The sequence below is a fragment of the Musa acuminata genome, chromosome BXJ1-7, assembly GCF_036884655.1.
Source record: "Musa acuminata AAA Group cultivar baxijiao chromosome BXJ1-7, Cavendish_Baxijiao_AAA, whole genome shotgun sequence".
Taxonomy (NCBI): domain Eukaryota; kingdom Viridiplantae; phylum Streptophyta; class Magnoliopsida; order Zingiberales; family Musaceae; genus Musa; species Musa acuminata.
In genome coordinates, this window is record NC_088333.1 from 35186382 (window position 1) to 35202224 (window position 15843).

At 37.9% G+C, this 15843-nt stretch overlaps 2 protein-coding genes across 2 annotated transcripts; one reads left to right on the plus strand and one right to left on the minus strand.

Annotated features, from left to right (window-relative positions):
• The first annotated feature begins 2250 nt into the window (after positions 1-2250).
• On the plus strand, positions 2251-3833 carry LOC135679110 (zinc-finger homeodomain protein 9-like). Its single transcript, XM_065192529.1, has one exon. It carries the CDS (start codon positions 2610-2612, stop codon positions 3510-3512), a length of 903 nt encoding a protein of 300 aa, XP_065048601.1. The 5' UTR covers positions 2251-2609; the 3' UTR covers positions 3513-3833.
• A 5524-nt stretch (positions 3834-9357) lies between these two features.
• Positions 9358-11186, minus strand: LOC135679111 (myb-related protein 306-like). Its single transcript, XM_065192530.1, has 3 exons — positions 10790-11186; positions 10476-10605; positions 9358-10355 (listed from the first exon to the last, which is right to left on the minus strand). Exons 1-3 carry the CDS (start codon positions 10920-10922, stop codon positions 9659-9661), a joined length of 960 nt encoding a protein of 319 aa, XP_065048602.1. The 5' UTR covers positions 10923-11186; the 3' UTR covers positions 9358-9658.
• Positions 11187-15843: the final 4657 nt, after the last annotated feature.

Genomic DNA, 15843 nt, shown 5'->3' on the forward strand with positions numbered 1-15843 from the left:
AAATAATAGTATCATAAAACTTTATATCCCATTTTCTAGGAGCGTATTTAAGGGCATAAATAAATTTTCTAAATTTACATGCAATTTTTTTTTTAATTTTTTTTTCTACGAATCCTTTAAGTTGATTAACTTTAATTTTTTTTATTTAGATTTTATTTTAAAAAATTATTTTTACATCCATATAATATAATTCATTGTCGCAATAAGTTATAAATGCTATAATAATTCTTAATGAGTCCTTTTATAAAATTAAAAAAGATCTCATTATAGTCAATATATTTTTTTTAAGAAAAAACCTTCAAGTACAAGTTTGATTGTATTATCCGATAATACTCTTTGAGTTATGTTTAGTCTTAAAGACTTATTTGCAATCAACTCTCTTATAATTATTGAGTAATTCAATGAGTTGCCAAACACTATTATGGTTCATCGATTTTAAATTTTCTTTCATTGTATCGTCTTATTTTTAGAATCGTTACATTTTATGACTGATGATAATAGTAAGGATTCCATTCATATATCACAATTTAATTTTTTATAGATATACTACATAATAAATAAATATATATATCTCCTTTCCTTCTAAGATATTCTTAAAGCTACATATTATGGTTTTCTATAAGATTATCAGTGACATCAACATTACGTGGGAATACACAAATATAATTTTATTATTTATATTTATTAAATCATTTAGTGATTTGAGAAATAACAACTTCTCAGATAAAATAATAATAAAAAAGTATCAACTAATATCTCTTTAATATTAAGATAAAAATTTTAAGATTTTTTACTCTCACTAATTTACTCTTTTTTGAAATCTTACATTATCATATTCAACTATTCTCATTGTATGATTAAGACAATAAAATTTTTACTCCTTGGATTCTTCTAGATAACTAATGAAATTCCCAAAAATAGTTCATATATTCTTTTTTTTCTGAATTAAAAATTTTATATCGATAAGATAATCTTAAATATGTAAATGTCTCGAGTTGGATTTCCTATTAGTTTATAGCTCAAATAGAGTTAATGAAATTAATTTACTATGAACTATGTTCAATATATATATAATTATCGTTAGAGTTTTACCCCATGTTGATTCGGGTATAAAAGAATAATATATCATGCTTCTAATAAAATCTATAAGAGTATAATTTTCTTTCAATAATCATGTTTTATTGTGGCACACATGGTAAAACATACTAAGTATAAATACCTCATATTTCTATGAATCTAGTAAAAATATTAAGATTCTAACATAACATATCATATCTACTATAAAATTTATCACCTTATATAGATTTAATAATTATAACCTTTCTATATAATTGTCTCTTAGCTTAATTTATGTATACTTAAATATATCAACAGCTTAAGACTGTATATTAATAAAATATTTCTCTCAACTAAAATAAAGAACATTGAGTGAGAATCCTTATACATTATTAACAACATAAGTTAAAGTATCAAAATTAATCCACCAAATATTAGAAAATTTTTTTATAATATTTGATTTGAAACATAGGTCAACATTTTCCTTGCTAATTACCGCAAGTGATCACCTTTATGTAACTCGAAAGTAATTATCACTTAATTAGTGGCATAAGATAAGTTTGCATTTCCTCCTATTTAGCAACTCCACAAGATTCATCCACTTCGGCTTCCTATTCTAATATCACTAATTAAGAACTTATCTTATGCCATAAGACTTTGCTGTTCAATGACAAAAAAAAATTTCATGCTATATTTTTTTTTAATGGGAGCTTAAAGGTTCGTATGTTTTAATGAAATACAAATGTTGTTGGAGTATTTGCAAAATTAAGCCATTGGGCCTTTGAGACCTTCATATGGTATGGATTATGGACAAAAAGTAGAAGAACAATGGTGGGATCACCACACCTTACCAATAATAAATCAAAATAAACAAGATTCAATTACAGTTGCAGAGATTGAACTTTAAATTATGATTTGAGGTTGGTAGTTTTTAGGGCAGCAAAAAAAAATCAAGAAGATGCTTTACTTCTCCATTGAAATCTTGGAAGTATTCTCAAATACGATTATGACAAGAGGAAGAAAAACTTATTTAGGATTATCTATGAATTAATTCCTCAACCATTGCCTTTTGGTTGGTTGTGAGGTGCTGATGTTTGACTGACATTTTAGAGAAAGATAGAAGCGTCAAACCTGTCACTTTTTGGGGTCTAATTGCATATCGAGCTGAAGTTTGAAATGACACCTAATAGCGTGCATATGCTTCAAAGAACAACCACCACAATTGCACATCCCGACTCGAACCGACCCGATAACCCAACCAACCGGTTTAAAACGTGTGGCGTCCACCGCATGCCACTTGTCGTCATTCCGCGACTTCCATCTCCCTAATTATATGTGGTTTTAACGCTCGCCCCTTCTCCGTTTATTCTTATCATCACCGCTATTATTCTCTGTTTGAGTTGCTCCTCCTCTCCTCTCTTCCTCTCCTCTTAATTCCTTCCACTGTGCTGTGCCTCTCTTCTTACTCTCTCTCTGTCTAAATTTTTGTATTTACTGTAATAATAATAGTAATAATAATGATAATATAACAAGGATTGGGACGCTGCTTTACCATGGACGACGGCGCACAGGTCGCGGAGCCGGAAGGTAAAGGGAAAGCCTTCTCCTTCCCCAACGGCGCGCTGCGGAAGCACCACCAGCGGTCGCCGCCGGTGGTCGAGTTCTCGTACCGGGAGTGCCTGAAGAACCACGCGGCCAGCCTTGGTGGCCACGCCCTCGACGGGTGCGGCGAGTTCATGCTCTCGCCCGCAGCCGACCCCGCCGACCCCTCCTCCATCCGCTGCGCCGCCTGCGGCTGCCATCGGAATTTTCACCGCCGGCTCCCGGGACCCCTCCACCGCCGACACCGCAGCAACGATCAGGAGGGAGGCGGCGGCGACGAGGACGGGGAGGGGGAGGACGATGAGGAGGCGGATATGGATGGTGGGCGGGTGCATCCCTGGCCCCATCTGAGCTCGACCTCGCCTCCGCTTTTCTACCCATCCGCCCCCCACATGCTCCTCGCCCTCAGCGCCGGCCTCCCGGGCGGCCCGGGGCCGATCCCGGTGGCGGCCCCCATCGCAGCCGTGGCCGCGCCAGCGGCGGCGGCGGAATCGGCGCAGCCGAAGAAGAGGTTCCGGACCAAGTTCACCGCGGAGCAGAAGGACCGGATGCAGGAGGTGTCGGAGCGACTGGGGTGGCGGATGCAGAAGAGGGACGAGGTGCTGGTGGAGGAGTGCTGCCGGGAGATCGGCGTCGACAAGGGAGTCTTCAAGGTGTGGATGCACAACAACAAGCATACCTTCTTCGGCCAAGCGAGGAGAGGCGAGGCCGATGGTGACCAAGCAGGCAGCGGCGGAGCTGTCGGCGACAACGATGTCGGTCGGATCGAGGCGACCGGCCAGAGCGCCAACGGCGTCGAAGATGGAGGTGGTGGCAATGGCCACCCGGTGAACGGTTCTCCCTCCCCTTCTTGAGTGCGCTGAGCATACACACTGCTAATGACGTTGTTGCTGTTATTACGGTTGTAGTGTTTGTTTGCTTACGGTTAATTTGGTGCTCTTTTATGTAAACTTCAGTTGGGCTGAGAATATAGTGTCGTGATAGTGTCGTGAGAGAGAGAGAGCGAGAGAGAGAGAGAGAGGATTGCAAGCATTAGTTTAAGGCTTCAGTCCATGAAAGAGAGTGAGATTAATTCTTTAGGAGTCATAACCATCACAATCCTCCAAAACACATGTTAAAATAATGTGTTTTACTTGCTTCTCCTTTCTAATTGAACCTTCCACACTTAGTATGTATGAAGTATACTTTATGGAGCAGATGACCGCTCGACTCTCCGGTAAGAAGCATTAAACTATGGCCTCTGTTCATGAAATCATTACGAGAAAGAGGCTTGTGGTTGCGTAACCCTTAAGCAAGTGATCTCACCGGCAAAAGAGTACATATCACTGTCATTTCAAACATGACACTGTTTCTTGGTTGAAGATTCGAAGCCTCCTCATTGCTCATGATGCTGCTGCCAAGGATTTGTGTGTTGGGTTGGTAGGGTTCAATTCATGGGAGCTCGTAACCTCCATCACTGCATGATTAAGTATTCCTTTTGCCTCTTTCATTCATGGATGAGCATGACAAGAGATGAGCAGTAAGCACTACTGTTGAAGGAGTTTCCCGAGTAGAACTAAAGTCCAAGGTGATGTGAGGTAAGCCATCCAACAAAGTCTTGCTTAGTTACTTGGTTTTTGTCTTTCCTTGACCGTATGGTTGTTTAGGGCATCTTTGGCTTTACTTCTCCTTCCACAAAAGCTTTCTTTAATGCTATTGGTGGTGTTTCCAAGGTTATCCTCTCAGGGTTTGGCCCAGAAGGGCGGCTGGTGAAGTCAACGAGGATTGGCTACTCCCTTCAAGAGCTAATTCCTTCAGCAAACACAAATTAGGAGCTGATTCTTTTTGGTTGATTGATTGGATCATATGAATGTAAACACGAATTTGAGAAAAGCACTCCTTAGGAGGTGATTACATAAACATTAATTATATTTTTTTTCATCTTGTAGCGCTTGATATTATGAATAGTTATATTTTCTTTTATTGTGAGTCTCTATTTTTCTGTTCACTTTGTCTTGTTCTTTGCTTGTATGAGAAGTTTTATATATATATATTTTTTTTTTCCTTTCATTGTAAGTATTATCACTTGTTACATGGGTGGCATCATCCTCCGTAAGCCTGTGATTAGTTATGCAAATGACTCATTAAGTTGTCCATTAATAAACAATTTGAATATGGTAAATGAAATATGAGTTTTGCATTGTACAAAATTTTAATATCTTACCAATAGCCATGCAAAGTATAAATTATAGGTTCTCCATTAATATATATATATATATATATATATATATAACTTAATTTGGTAAATTAAACATTGATTTTTTTAATAAATGATAAGCGATGAAGATAATATCAAAAGCATTTTTTAATATATATAATATCATTTTTTTAATAAATGAATTTTTTAATAACTTAATTTTTTTTCCTTACATATTATCTCTAAGACAAAAGCAATAGAAAAGATAAACCACGATTATCAAAGTCTCATCTTTTACTCTCATCTATTCTTAATCCACATCAAGATCTAATTTAAACATCGGATGGACTACACCAATAATCATATTTAATATTAATCTTAATACAAGTCGATTTCATATCGGATGCTCGATGACACATCAAGCATATCCACGTCTTACTTCTTTCTCTAAATTATTATTATCCTATAAATTAACTCAAAGTATTCATAGATCAATTCTAAATTTTATTTTGGATGAGTTAAATAGTTTCTAACTTATAAGATATAGACATTTAAAATCGAAAAGATTTAAGATATATTGGAACTTTGACTATGCTAAAATTTATAGAATTATAAAATTGTATGAGTATTTGCTATACTCAACGAAAACAAATCAAAGATGACAAAATTGAGCACAGTAATTTGTGTTTGTTTTTAATTGTTGATTTCTTTCTAAGTAATATTCAACGAAGGACTTAATGGAAGATGATTTAGATTGAAGACTCAATAATCCTTTTTTATTCATGCAATAAACTGATATTCAGAAATCTAACTTTAGATTTATGATACCATATGTGACAAAAAAAAAAAGGATTATATATTCCAAGATTCCAATGAAGGTTTATGTTGTATATCAATTTGGTGGGGTGACTTGTTATTCCAATAAAGGTTATGCTCAACTAAGTTGCATGTTCTTTGAGCTGTTCATGAACTCAGGCTTAGGAAAGGAAGCAAGTAACATATCATTTTAATTAACCGATGAAACTCCGAGTCAATCCAATCAATATTTTCAAGGTAAATTGGAAGATATTTGGTCCTAATTTCGAATGAAAGTGCAGAGATCCTTCCTTTTTATCTCTTAATTTTTCTTTTATATTCACGTAAGTGCAAATTATTGAGCTCACATATAATGGGAGAATGTGACATGCAATTTATTCTAGTTTTCTGAGTTCATCGATTCTTGCACGATATTAAGGTCATAACTCAATTTGATGGAATTACTTATCCGTTAAACTAGTTTAACGTATATAAAATCATATAGTTCAAAATATTAAGCTCAAATCAATACTAATGCATTACTTATTAAACTTTTATAAGTCAATTAAAATATTGAATGGTTATACACTCATTAGATCATTAAATTTAGTTCGTGTCTTTATCTATATTTTTTTAGGTCAAACTAAGCTGTGGTATTATATCAAAATATCTACTCATAAATATATGAAAAATAAATAATTTTTTAGAAAGAATTACTTACACCAAAAAAGAAGCCGAAGAAGTTAGGATGATGATGTCCTAAAGCCGTCTGTGTGTCATCAAATAACCCATTCGAGCTAAGGAGAACCAAACACCACAAATGAATGGGGAGGAGGCAACAAATTGCATGCATATCCAAGTCCCTAAAGCAGTCAAACTGCTGAAGGATTCTGTGGAAGAGATGACGACATGGATCTTATCCCCAAATCGATAGAAGCAAGCCGAAAGTTGGGATGCACTACTCGCCTTTCTGTCCTTTTCCTCTTTATTCCAAGCGATCATAAATTGAAGTTAGACAAAGATTATGGTGGCATTATTGTCTGTCACTATTGCCTGTTTCAATTTTGCTTGGTATTTTCTATGCCTCATTTCTGCAGTCAACGGAGGAACCAAACACTTTGGCATTGCTTGACGACGATGTGACGATAGTAATCATATTCTTATGTTGGAGAAGAAATATTTGTGTACGAGTACTTTACTGTTCATTCTTTATATTTACATGTCATTTTGTTAGCTAAGTTTATTAGGTAGGGCTGTAGATGGATCGGATTGTGGTCATGTTCACTCGGGCCCAAACCCAATTAAAACTTACTATCCAAACCCAAGTCCGGAGTTGAATTTGTATCTGACGTATATCATCTTGATCAACTCCTCATGCGTAATAAGGATCATGCCAATCTTCTGATTTCACTAAATTAAACATCGGAGGGTCATTGTAGAATTATCTAGAGCAAGCTCTCTTCTCGCTGTCGACTCATCACTGTTACTTCTCCACCTCCGACGGCAAAAGAAAAGACTTTCTACTATTGCTTTTCCTTTTCTAGTACTGTTTTTCCGTCATCAAGCCATAGGTGCAACAAATCTTTCTTCCTCAGCAAATGGCAACTGTCTTCTTTACTACCACTCTGCGTCAACGTTCGTTCCCTTCCGCTGTAGCGTCTTTAGTGTTGTGCTCACTGGTACTTCCCCACCTTTTCTCCTCTACTGTGATCTTCTTCTCTATTATAGTATCGTTGTAGCTTCCCCCGTTGTTGTAGCTTCCTCCTTTGCTGTATCTCTATTGCAACTTGCTTTGCATCAATCTAAAATTGGTATCCATAGGAGCACATCTTACGGGAAATTCTTTATTCTATTAAAAAAAATCCTCCCTTCGAAATCTCCCTGCTTTGTTTGCTAAGCTGACATCCGTCAACGCAATCCGTATATATATTTATAGACCATACGAGAACGGGATGGTTTTAAGCCGTCAATGAAGGCATGCATTAAGAGAGAGGACTCCTATACTGCTCGTGTATCTCTCCGGCATCAAACACGTACATGCAGTTCATGCTCGCGCATCTCTCGGTCTTCAAGACGCAACCATTCTCTCTCCTGTCGTACGTAGAAGACGCATGAGCCCATCGTTTCAGGAGTGTACAAGCTTGCCCACTGTGAGGACACAAGCACACTTCACTGCATGGACCTGTAGAACATGCAGATTATTGATCTGCAATAAATACTACTCGTAAAGAAATAAAATCTTTTGTAACTTCGAATCATCCACAATAACTACAAATAGTGTCGATGGGCAGTCCAAGTTTTAATGTCACCAAATATATCATTTATTTGGCAGAATGTGTATGCCAAACGAAATTACTGATCTTTCCCATCAAATTATGCTCCCAGAGATGGATAGGACTCGAATCCACGGTTTTGGAGACACTAGAAATTAAGCCTGTTAGGCCACATATTAATCTCATATAATCAAGTAGGCTCTGTTAACTACTGCTCCAAGCTGTCAGATTCTTTGATACCTACCTAGTATGGGGCCATGCCAACAAAGAATGAACTAGCAGATAATACTGCGGACGAGCTAATAGATTCCCCTTCGAGTCATTTGAATGCCCCTGCCTTGAGATAAACTAATCCACATGGCCTTCTTCAAGGACTGCTATGGTGCACATGGTGGTGTCTGCAAGTGTAGGAGTAATGGCAGCAACACTTATGGAGGATGATCTTGCACGGTGCAGGGTGGGGCTTGTGGTTCTTCTCTTGTGAACAACTTTGTTTATACACGAACAAGAAGAAGATAGTAACTGCGCAATGGCAGCTCTACTCAAGAAGAGGTCAGAATGTGCAACACTCTTGTTGGTTGGGATCCATCTTCTGGACCTCATCATGCATGGCACCAAATTTCCAAAAATCTCTTCTTCTTTTTTCTTTTACTTTTTTTTCCCTACGCTGCAGCTAAGAGTTCTGAATTCTGACCAATGGGGACAATCACATGTCGAGCAGGAGCATCATTCAGTTTACTCCTGAGCATTTAAGCCACTGCAGTCACTCTACAGTCCCTCGTTACAGTTATGAAGCTTAAAGGGACTTCCCCCATTGTCATAAGTTCATGGCATGCATGAGAGTCCTTTGAGTTTCCAAGCTTTTCCAGCTCGGGTTCATGCATGATCCAAAAGTTGCTGACAACTGGCAACTCCAACTGTTAGAAACAAGAGAAAAAAGAAGAGCGGAGACGTCACATGTTGGGCATTTAAGGTCATCTTTGCACGTTTCCAAGATATGATGCCCGAGTTTCAAGCTGTTCTTCCCTCTCCGGTCCAGTGAGATTTTTGTGGTGCTGAGTCTGTAATATGGAGAACATGGAGATGGATCTCAACGAGAAGGCTAGTCGACGATGCCTTTGTCATTAACTTAACATATATCAGCAGTTTTCGGAGTGTCGAGGATATGGTAATAAGACTGCCACTGTCTTCTTCATGTGGTCAGAAGCAACCAACCGATCGGCCATGCAAGTCGAAACAATGACAGATGTAAATGCATCGCCCAACATCCAAGTAACAGGTCAGAGGTTTTCCAGAAGGTCAAAATAACACAGCTCAATCTTGTTCTCACTTATTCACAAGCCCTGTGGTACCCATTCGGTCACTGACCTTAAAGATGACACAATCTATGACATCCTCCCATATGTCTCGTACTTATCTCCGCAGTTTATAGATCGCAGAAGAAGGACGAAAACATACAAGAACAAACGCCAAGATTCATAGCAGTGCTGTGCATACATATGTTTGATCTAGTAAAAACTAGAGAAAAGAAAAAGCAGTTGCAATTGTTCCCGTAGCAGACCCCATATACAGCATATACAGGTTGGAATAAAGTCGTAGTCTTTTTCTATCTAGATCTTTAGAATATACACTTATTTCCTTGCTTGGAGGGTCTTTGTGATCAATCATCGACTACTAAGAAACGGTGAAGCTTATTTCGAAGGCCTACACGAAAAAGAACGATGAACGGAACCCTTAACCAAGAAAATTAATGCTACTAGAACAACCCTGCAGTGTCATCTAATGGCATGTCAGCTAGGGCAGCACCACCTTGTCCGATGCTTTCATCGAAGAGCCAAGTCTCAAGCAAAGCCAGAGGCATCGGAGTCTCTACGTCGGGCTTACTCTCGCCCTGGAAAAGGCTGGCGTCTGACACCTCGGATGCAGAAGGTTCGAAGTTGAGGAAGGAGTTGAGCCCCGCGGGTGACAGTATGTTGTTGGCAACGGCGGCTGATTCCTCGCTGGACGCGGACTCGGTCGCAGCCGGGTGGTTCGTCGAGCGTTGGGACGAGTCCGAGTTTGATGGGGAAGTTCTTTTCTTGGGCGAGTTCTTCATCCACCCCTCGAGCATTCGAGATATGTTCTCCGTGCTTGATGCGTATGTGGCAGATGGCACCTGCGGACCGGCATTTGTGGAAGAGCAGTAGCCGACGGAGGGCCTCAAGTCACCGTGGCAACTTGGTTTCTCGAAGTACAAGGCTTCACGAAGTGCTTGCTTCGCGGTGTGGATGTCAGTTTGCAGCCTCCTCTCCCACTGGCCTTTGGAGATGGGTTGGTGAATGGAGAGCCCAAATTTGTTGGTATCATCTTCGAAGTTTTGCATCTTCCTCAGTTTCTTCTTCAGATGGGTGTTCCAGAAGTTCTTGATGTCATTGTCCGTCCTCTCCGGAAGGTAAGAAGCTATGGCTGCCCATCTGCAGTAAATTCCCCCAAGAATAATTATTCCAGCCATAAGTTTTGGCAGATTCACATTGATTAGGTTCTCCGTAATTATAGGGGAACCAAGTATCTTTGGTTGTATGTGTGTTGTTTACCTGTTCCCGAGAAGAGCCTGCAGATGGATGATGAGCTTCTCCTCTTGCTCTGTGAAGTTGCCACGCTTGATCCCCGGCCTGAGGTAGTTTGTCCATCTGAGCCTACAACTCTTACTACATCTCAATAAACCTGGCCAGGGGAAAAGGGTTCACCCTTCTAGATCTATAAGATCTAAACCGAAAGTTTTGCGATTCTAACCGGCAATCAAGAAAAGAATGTATAGTTGCTAGCTTACGATACCCGGAACCAACATGTCTGTGTTGGATCTGGTGAGAGCTATACCATGATACCGAAACAGAGAAAAGAAGCTCACCCGTGTTGGCAGGCACAGCCTTCCAGTTACCAGGTCCATGCTCTTGGATGTAGGAGACCAGCATGAGGTCCTCTTCCGGAGTCCAAGGACCCTTCTTCACACCTACCTTATCACAGCAAGGAGGTCTGCCCATGTCACACAATCCTCTCCAGCAGACTAACAACAGGACAGGTGATGAATGTATTCTCCTCCTATTCTTCCTTCTCGGAGGGAGTCCCAGACAAGGGTCCAAGGCAGCGGTAGGCTGTCATATATATACTGAAGAGACCTGAGTGGAGGAAGAGCTCCACTGCTTTGACCCTTAGAGAGGCCAGATGAGCCGAGAGGGGAGAGGCCTCGGTGTGGTGGAGTCAAAAGAAGACAGCAAGGAAGCATTTACCACTCTTAGGGGTTCTCTGAAATCAGCTAGCTTGGTGGCGTACAGAGATGAAGGACACCTCCTCCTCCTTTTTATCTCTCTATGCTTCAGAAAACTGCGTGCATTCAATGAGCTTACACCGGGAAAAAACTGCTTAATGAATGGACCTTCTTGATGTCAAGCCACTTTCAATCTCACCTAACTTAAGCTTGTAGTTACTGCCAGTAATTGTCAGCTATTCTTCATGCAGAAACCCTAATTATCCTTTACCTATTTGAATCCGTACTTATTGTCGGTTATTGCGTTTCTCTGCGACCGAAGAGTTTTTGCATGACCGTAAACGTAGTACATGGTAGAGTTACAATTACATTTAGAGAGGGAGAGAGAGAGAGAGAGAGAGAGAGAGAGAGAGAGACAGTGAGATACAATATATATGGTTATTGCGTGAGAGAGACATGACATCTTCCACATTGACGACGTTGTCTGATTTGACCGTGCGACATTTGTCAAAATCAATCCAAGGAAAGCAAACTGCCACGCATAATTCATGCTTTATTTCATTGGAGAGATTATGTTTTCCTAATAATCCAAAAACTATAACTCGCACTTAAATTGTTGGATAGCAATCCAGATGAGGTTAATTATTATTATTATTATTATTATTAAAAATAGAAATTAAAAATCAGGTTAGAATATTCAAGAGCATAATCTTGAAAATTGAAGTTAAACAAGACACAGGTAGATGGGATATTAACACGACTTCCACAGGGATGTAACGTTCTCACATTAGTCAGCTGATACAAATTAAATGATGAAAACGAACAATCTCGGTACGAATTGAAGAACATCTTTTTGTTAGGAACAGATGGCAGGCTAAATTCCACAGAACCCAAAATAGAGAGAATATGATTTGCCATTCATTTATGTCTAAGATCAAATCACCAATTGCGAGGTGGCAACATTACACTTGTTCACAAAATGTATCAGTTGTAATTATATGATCTATATCTGTACCAAAACCAAAGCATTGCCGCTAAGCAACTGGATATGCTCATCATCGTCGGGTCAATCATTTCTTAGCATTTATTTGTGATAAGAACAAGCTCTATTTTCTTCGGAAGCTTTGAATGCACCTTTGCATAGACCTAAGATTTCCTCTTTGATCATTTAGTGGAATCAACAGTTTACACATACATACAAAAGTTCACGTAAATAACCTCTATTTTCCAAATAATATATATATATATATACACTTTGTTTGTAGTTTCCATCTTATTCTTCATTCATTTATTGATTTGATTATTTTTGGATCTCACATGTTCTTGCCTCCTTTAAATATTACCTTCTCCATCATCAAACTTCTCATCATTTTTAATGTCATCAAAAAGTCTTTTCGGCATACCTATTTACCAAGAATAATTTTTTTTCTGATGAATATGCATATTTTTATCTTCCAAACTACGCGATATAGAAGAAACAAAAACAAAGAAGAAAGGGAAAAGGAAAAAAATGAACACTATGGAACAAAACATCAACCGTTCTACAAAGTGGAAATTCTTTAATTGTCAAAACAAAAGCACACCAATTTACATTAAAAAAATGACCATAGAAATGAGTCGAAAGATATTTATAAAGCTGGCTCAAGTTCTTCAATCCCAATTTCACTTTTTGCCTTCAAGAATCCAAATATCATGTAATAGATGAATGACAACATATTTCCTACTGAAATTTTACATCAACTTTAATCTCACTCCTGTTCGCAGAATGAAAACCTGTGGAAAGGTAGAATGTAATAAGAATCTCAATCAAACTTTCCAGATCGTGATCTATAAATTTCCCTGATGTTGCCCAAAGCAGTCACATTAATTACGTCCCAACTTCTCGGGGGCCAAGTTAACATCATTATTGAGTTATAGGACAAGAGGACTACCCTTCGATAATGCCATAAATATTTAGTGCCCTCGGTGCAGATTAATATGCTTCTGTTTCCCTAAGACGAGCTTTTACTAGGCTGCCGGGAAAGCTTAAACACTAGGATAAATTGGGATCATTTGATCGTCCGTCTTCTTAAATCGCTATTTCTTACTCCTCATTGAATGCTCTTTGAGAGAGAGAGATAAAGCCATCTAAATGGCATCACCGTGTGACCGAACCATGGACTTATCAAGAGGGTTACACGCTGATAAGATGTCTTCTCTATGATGTGTCATCTCACCGGCATCTTCTTGAGGCAGTCGATGTGATCATTTATATCGTGCATGCTGGGTGGCTGGTTTTGAGCCATAAGTTGCATGGATCCACCAGTCCATGTGCTACGTGTTTGGCCATTCTTTTCGACTAGGTGAATGATAGTTTGACATATTGGCAATCAATGGAACCACCAGCATGGACATAGGTAATTAATTTTCTCACTTCTTTTCTTATGTATGATCAATTAAATAGTTCCAAATGTGGATCTTTAGATGTGGTGGCAGCAGTCGATGATATGAGGCTTTTAAAGCAGGTTTGGGATCTGGGGAAAATCTTGATATTAATCAATACATATCATGTAAGCTTATGATGATAGCTAAATTAAGGTACTCTTGGATACTTCAAGGAATAGTTTTATTGCATCAAAAGAGTATTAGTCATTCGAATGGAAACATTAAGTTGTAAACTTCTGCAAGTGAGAACAATTATAGAAGACATGATGTGGTTGGGAGACAAAGCTAAAAGGTCTGTGAATAGCTTTTTCTTGTGACAGGTACCAAAACTGGGATGATGAAAGGAGGAACACAACAAATATGTCAAATTGAGATCAGAAAAAAAATGAAATGACTTTTATATTTAATGAATATTATGTAGGTAATTTAGTTTTGAGAAGAGGACATGATGATGATGATGATGATGAAAAAAAAAATCATATATTGAATTATAAAATTAAGCTAAGTGAAGTAAATGAAGGTTTGGAAAGTATCAACACAAGAATAACCTAAAGATATCTGTGCAGAAGATGAGGATATTAGAGTAGCTATATGAAATTATGACAAATGGATAAAACTAAAAAAATAAGTTGTGTGCATGAACAACTTAATATGACTAGTACAAGAAATGATGGGTTTATATTTTTAATATGAGAAATGAATATTGAAAAAGACCAATCGTATAAAAAAATATTTTTATGTTTGTTTTAAAGAATATTAATATTTAATTCCTTCTTTTAGTTGGATATCCTTTGGTAAAAAGGTCTGATGCATTATTATCGAACCAATATTTAAGGTACAATATATCTTTTATTACGAAGAACTTCTTCAAATCCATGTTTGTTGGTGTATATTATAGATTATATAACTTCGATCGTAGAAATCAATTTTCAGACACATAGCTTCTCAATAATTCTATAAAGCGTGTATATAATTTTCTTCAAATTAAGCTAACATCTATTACGATCATTCATTCCATTCAAAAGGTCACTGTTCCATTAATTTTGTGTACAGTACAAAGGAAAATAATCTACGGAATTCAAAATTTACTATTTTCGTTAGGAATTGACGATAGGAATTAAGATTTTTATAAGAAATCTCTAGTCGATCTTTTTAACACCAACCATATTACGACATCTGATCAACTAAAAAGATGGTCGAAGAACTTTTCCTTTTTAATTTTGCTAGGACAATGGTCTAACATAAGGCATTGGAGTGATTAGAAAGTCATTAAGGAGGTTAAAGACAGAGAAAGCCTTAAAGCTCACATAAGTCAACTAAAATGTATCGCTTGGGATATCTCTGGTATATCAGAATTTGTAATCAGAAATACGTCGTCACTCCAATAGGATCTCTTAAAATAAAAAGGAAGCAACATTAATCTTGTGATGTTTGAATGCAATGAATTCGAGGCTGCTGTGTTGCTTTGGGAGTGCAATAAAAGCATGTTTATTAGCTGGAAATGATAAAGCGGACTTGCGTCATGGCTATAGTCACGCACATCACCTTCAATGCGATGGGACCTCTCTGTCATTTTGTTTGTTCATCTTTGCAAATTAGCTTGCATAAAATTATCTTTTTTTTTTTCTTTTTATTAACAAAATACAACTAATCTACAAGTCAATTATGACAAATCACAACATTTCGAGGTAAAAAGTTTGAGGCAAATTGCTTCTCCAAAACATATTTGCAGACAAAAATCTGTTGAGAAAAGTGAACATACCATTCTCCAGGAAATTGCAACCTGCAGGGAGCAAACCATTTAATCGATTTTATGTTTTCCCACTATCTCCATAAACTCTCTGCGTGTGAAAATATTGTAGGTTCATTATTGATGGTGGCATTGAATGGGTTGTCGTTCAATTGATTTGTGTGAGCGGGGAGTCAACATGGTTGAATGGCTGATGGTGCTACACCAATGAGACTCCAAGTATGGGTCAACCTGCGTTAATGCTTCCGAGCCGATATGGCACAACAACAGCCTTATATTTCTATCAGAAAATTTTAATTTTGTCACGGTGAAAAGGCATATCGACATCATTTATATATACCATATTCGACCTACCACAGGCACATGCAAAGGCAGTCAATCCAATTACTTGTCGTCTCTTCAAGAACAATAATGATAAGCGAAGGCCAACAGTTACTTGGAGTTGTATCATGTGAACATGAGTGTCACAGATGCAAAAGGTTGATGGCCCCTGCAGGTGGGAAAGGTTTAGGCAATTTCCTAC

Bases quoted from the DNA above. Each gene is read 5' to 3' on its own strand.
- LOC135679110 (XM_065192529.1), top strand. From the start codon at position 2,610: ATGGACGACGGCGCACAGGTCGCGGAGCCGGAAGGTAAAGGGAAAGCC.
- LOC135679111 (XM_065192530.1), bottom strand. From the start codon at position 10,922: ATGGGCAGACCTCCTTGCTGTGATAAGGTAGGTGTGAAGAAGGGTCCT. The intron at 10,606-10,789 runs GTGAGCTTCTTT...TCCCCTGGCCAG, and splicing joins GGCTGTGCCTGCCAACACGG to GTTTATTGAGATGTAGTAAG. The intron at 10,356-10,475 runs GTAAACAACACA...AATTTACTGCAG, and splicing joins CAGGCTCTTCTCGGGAACAG to ATGGGCAGCCATAGCTTCTT.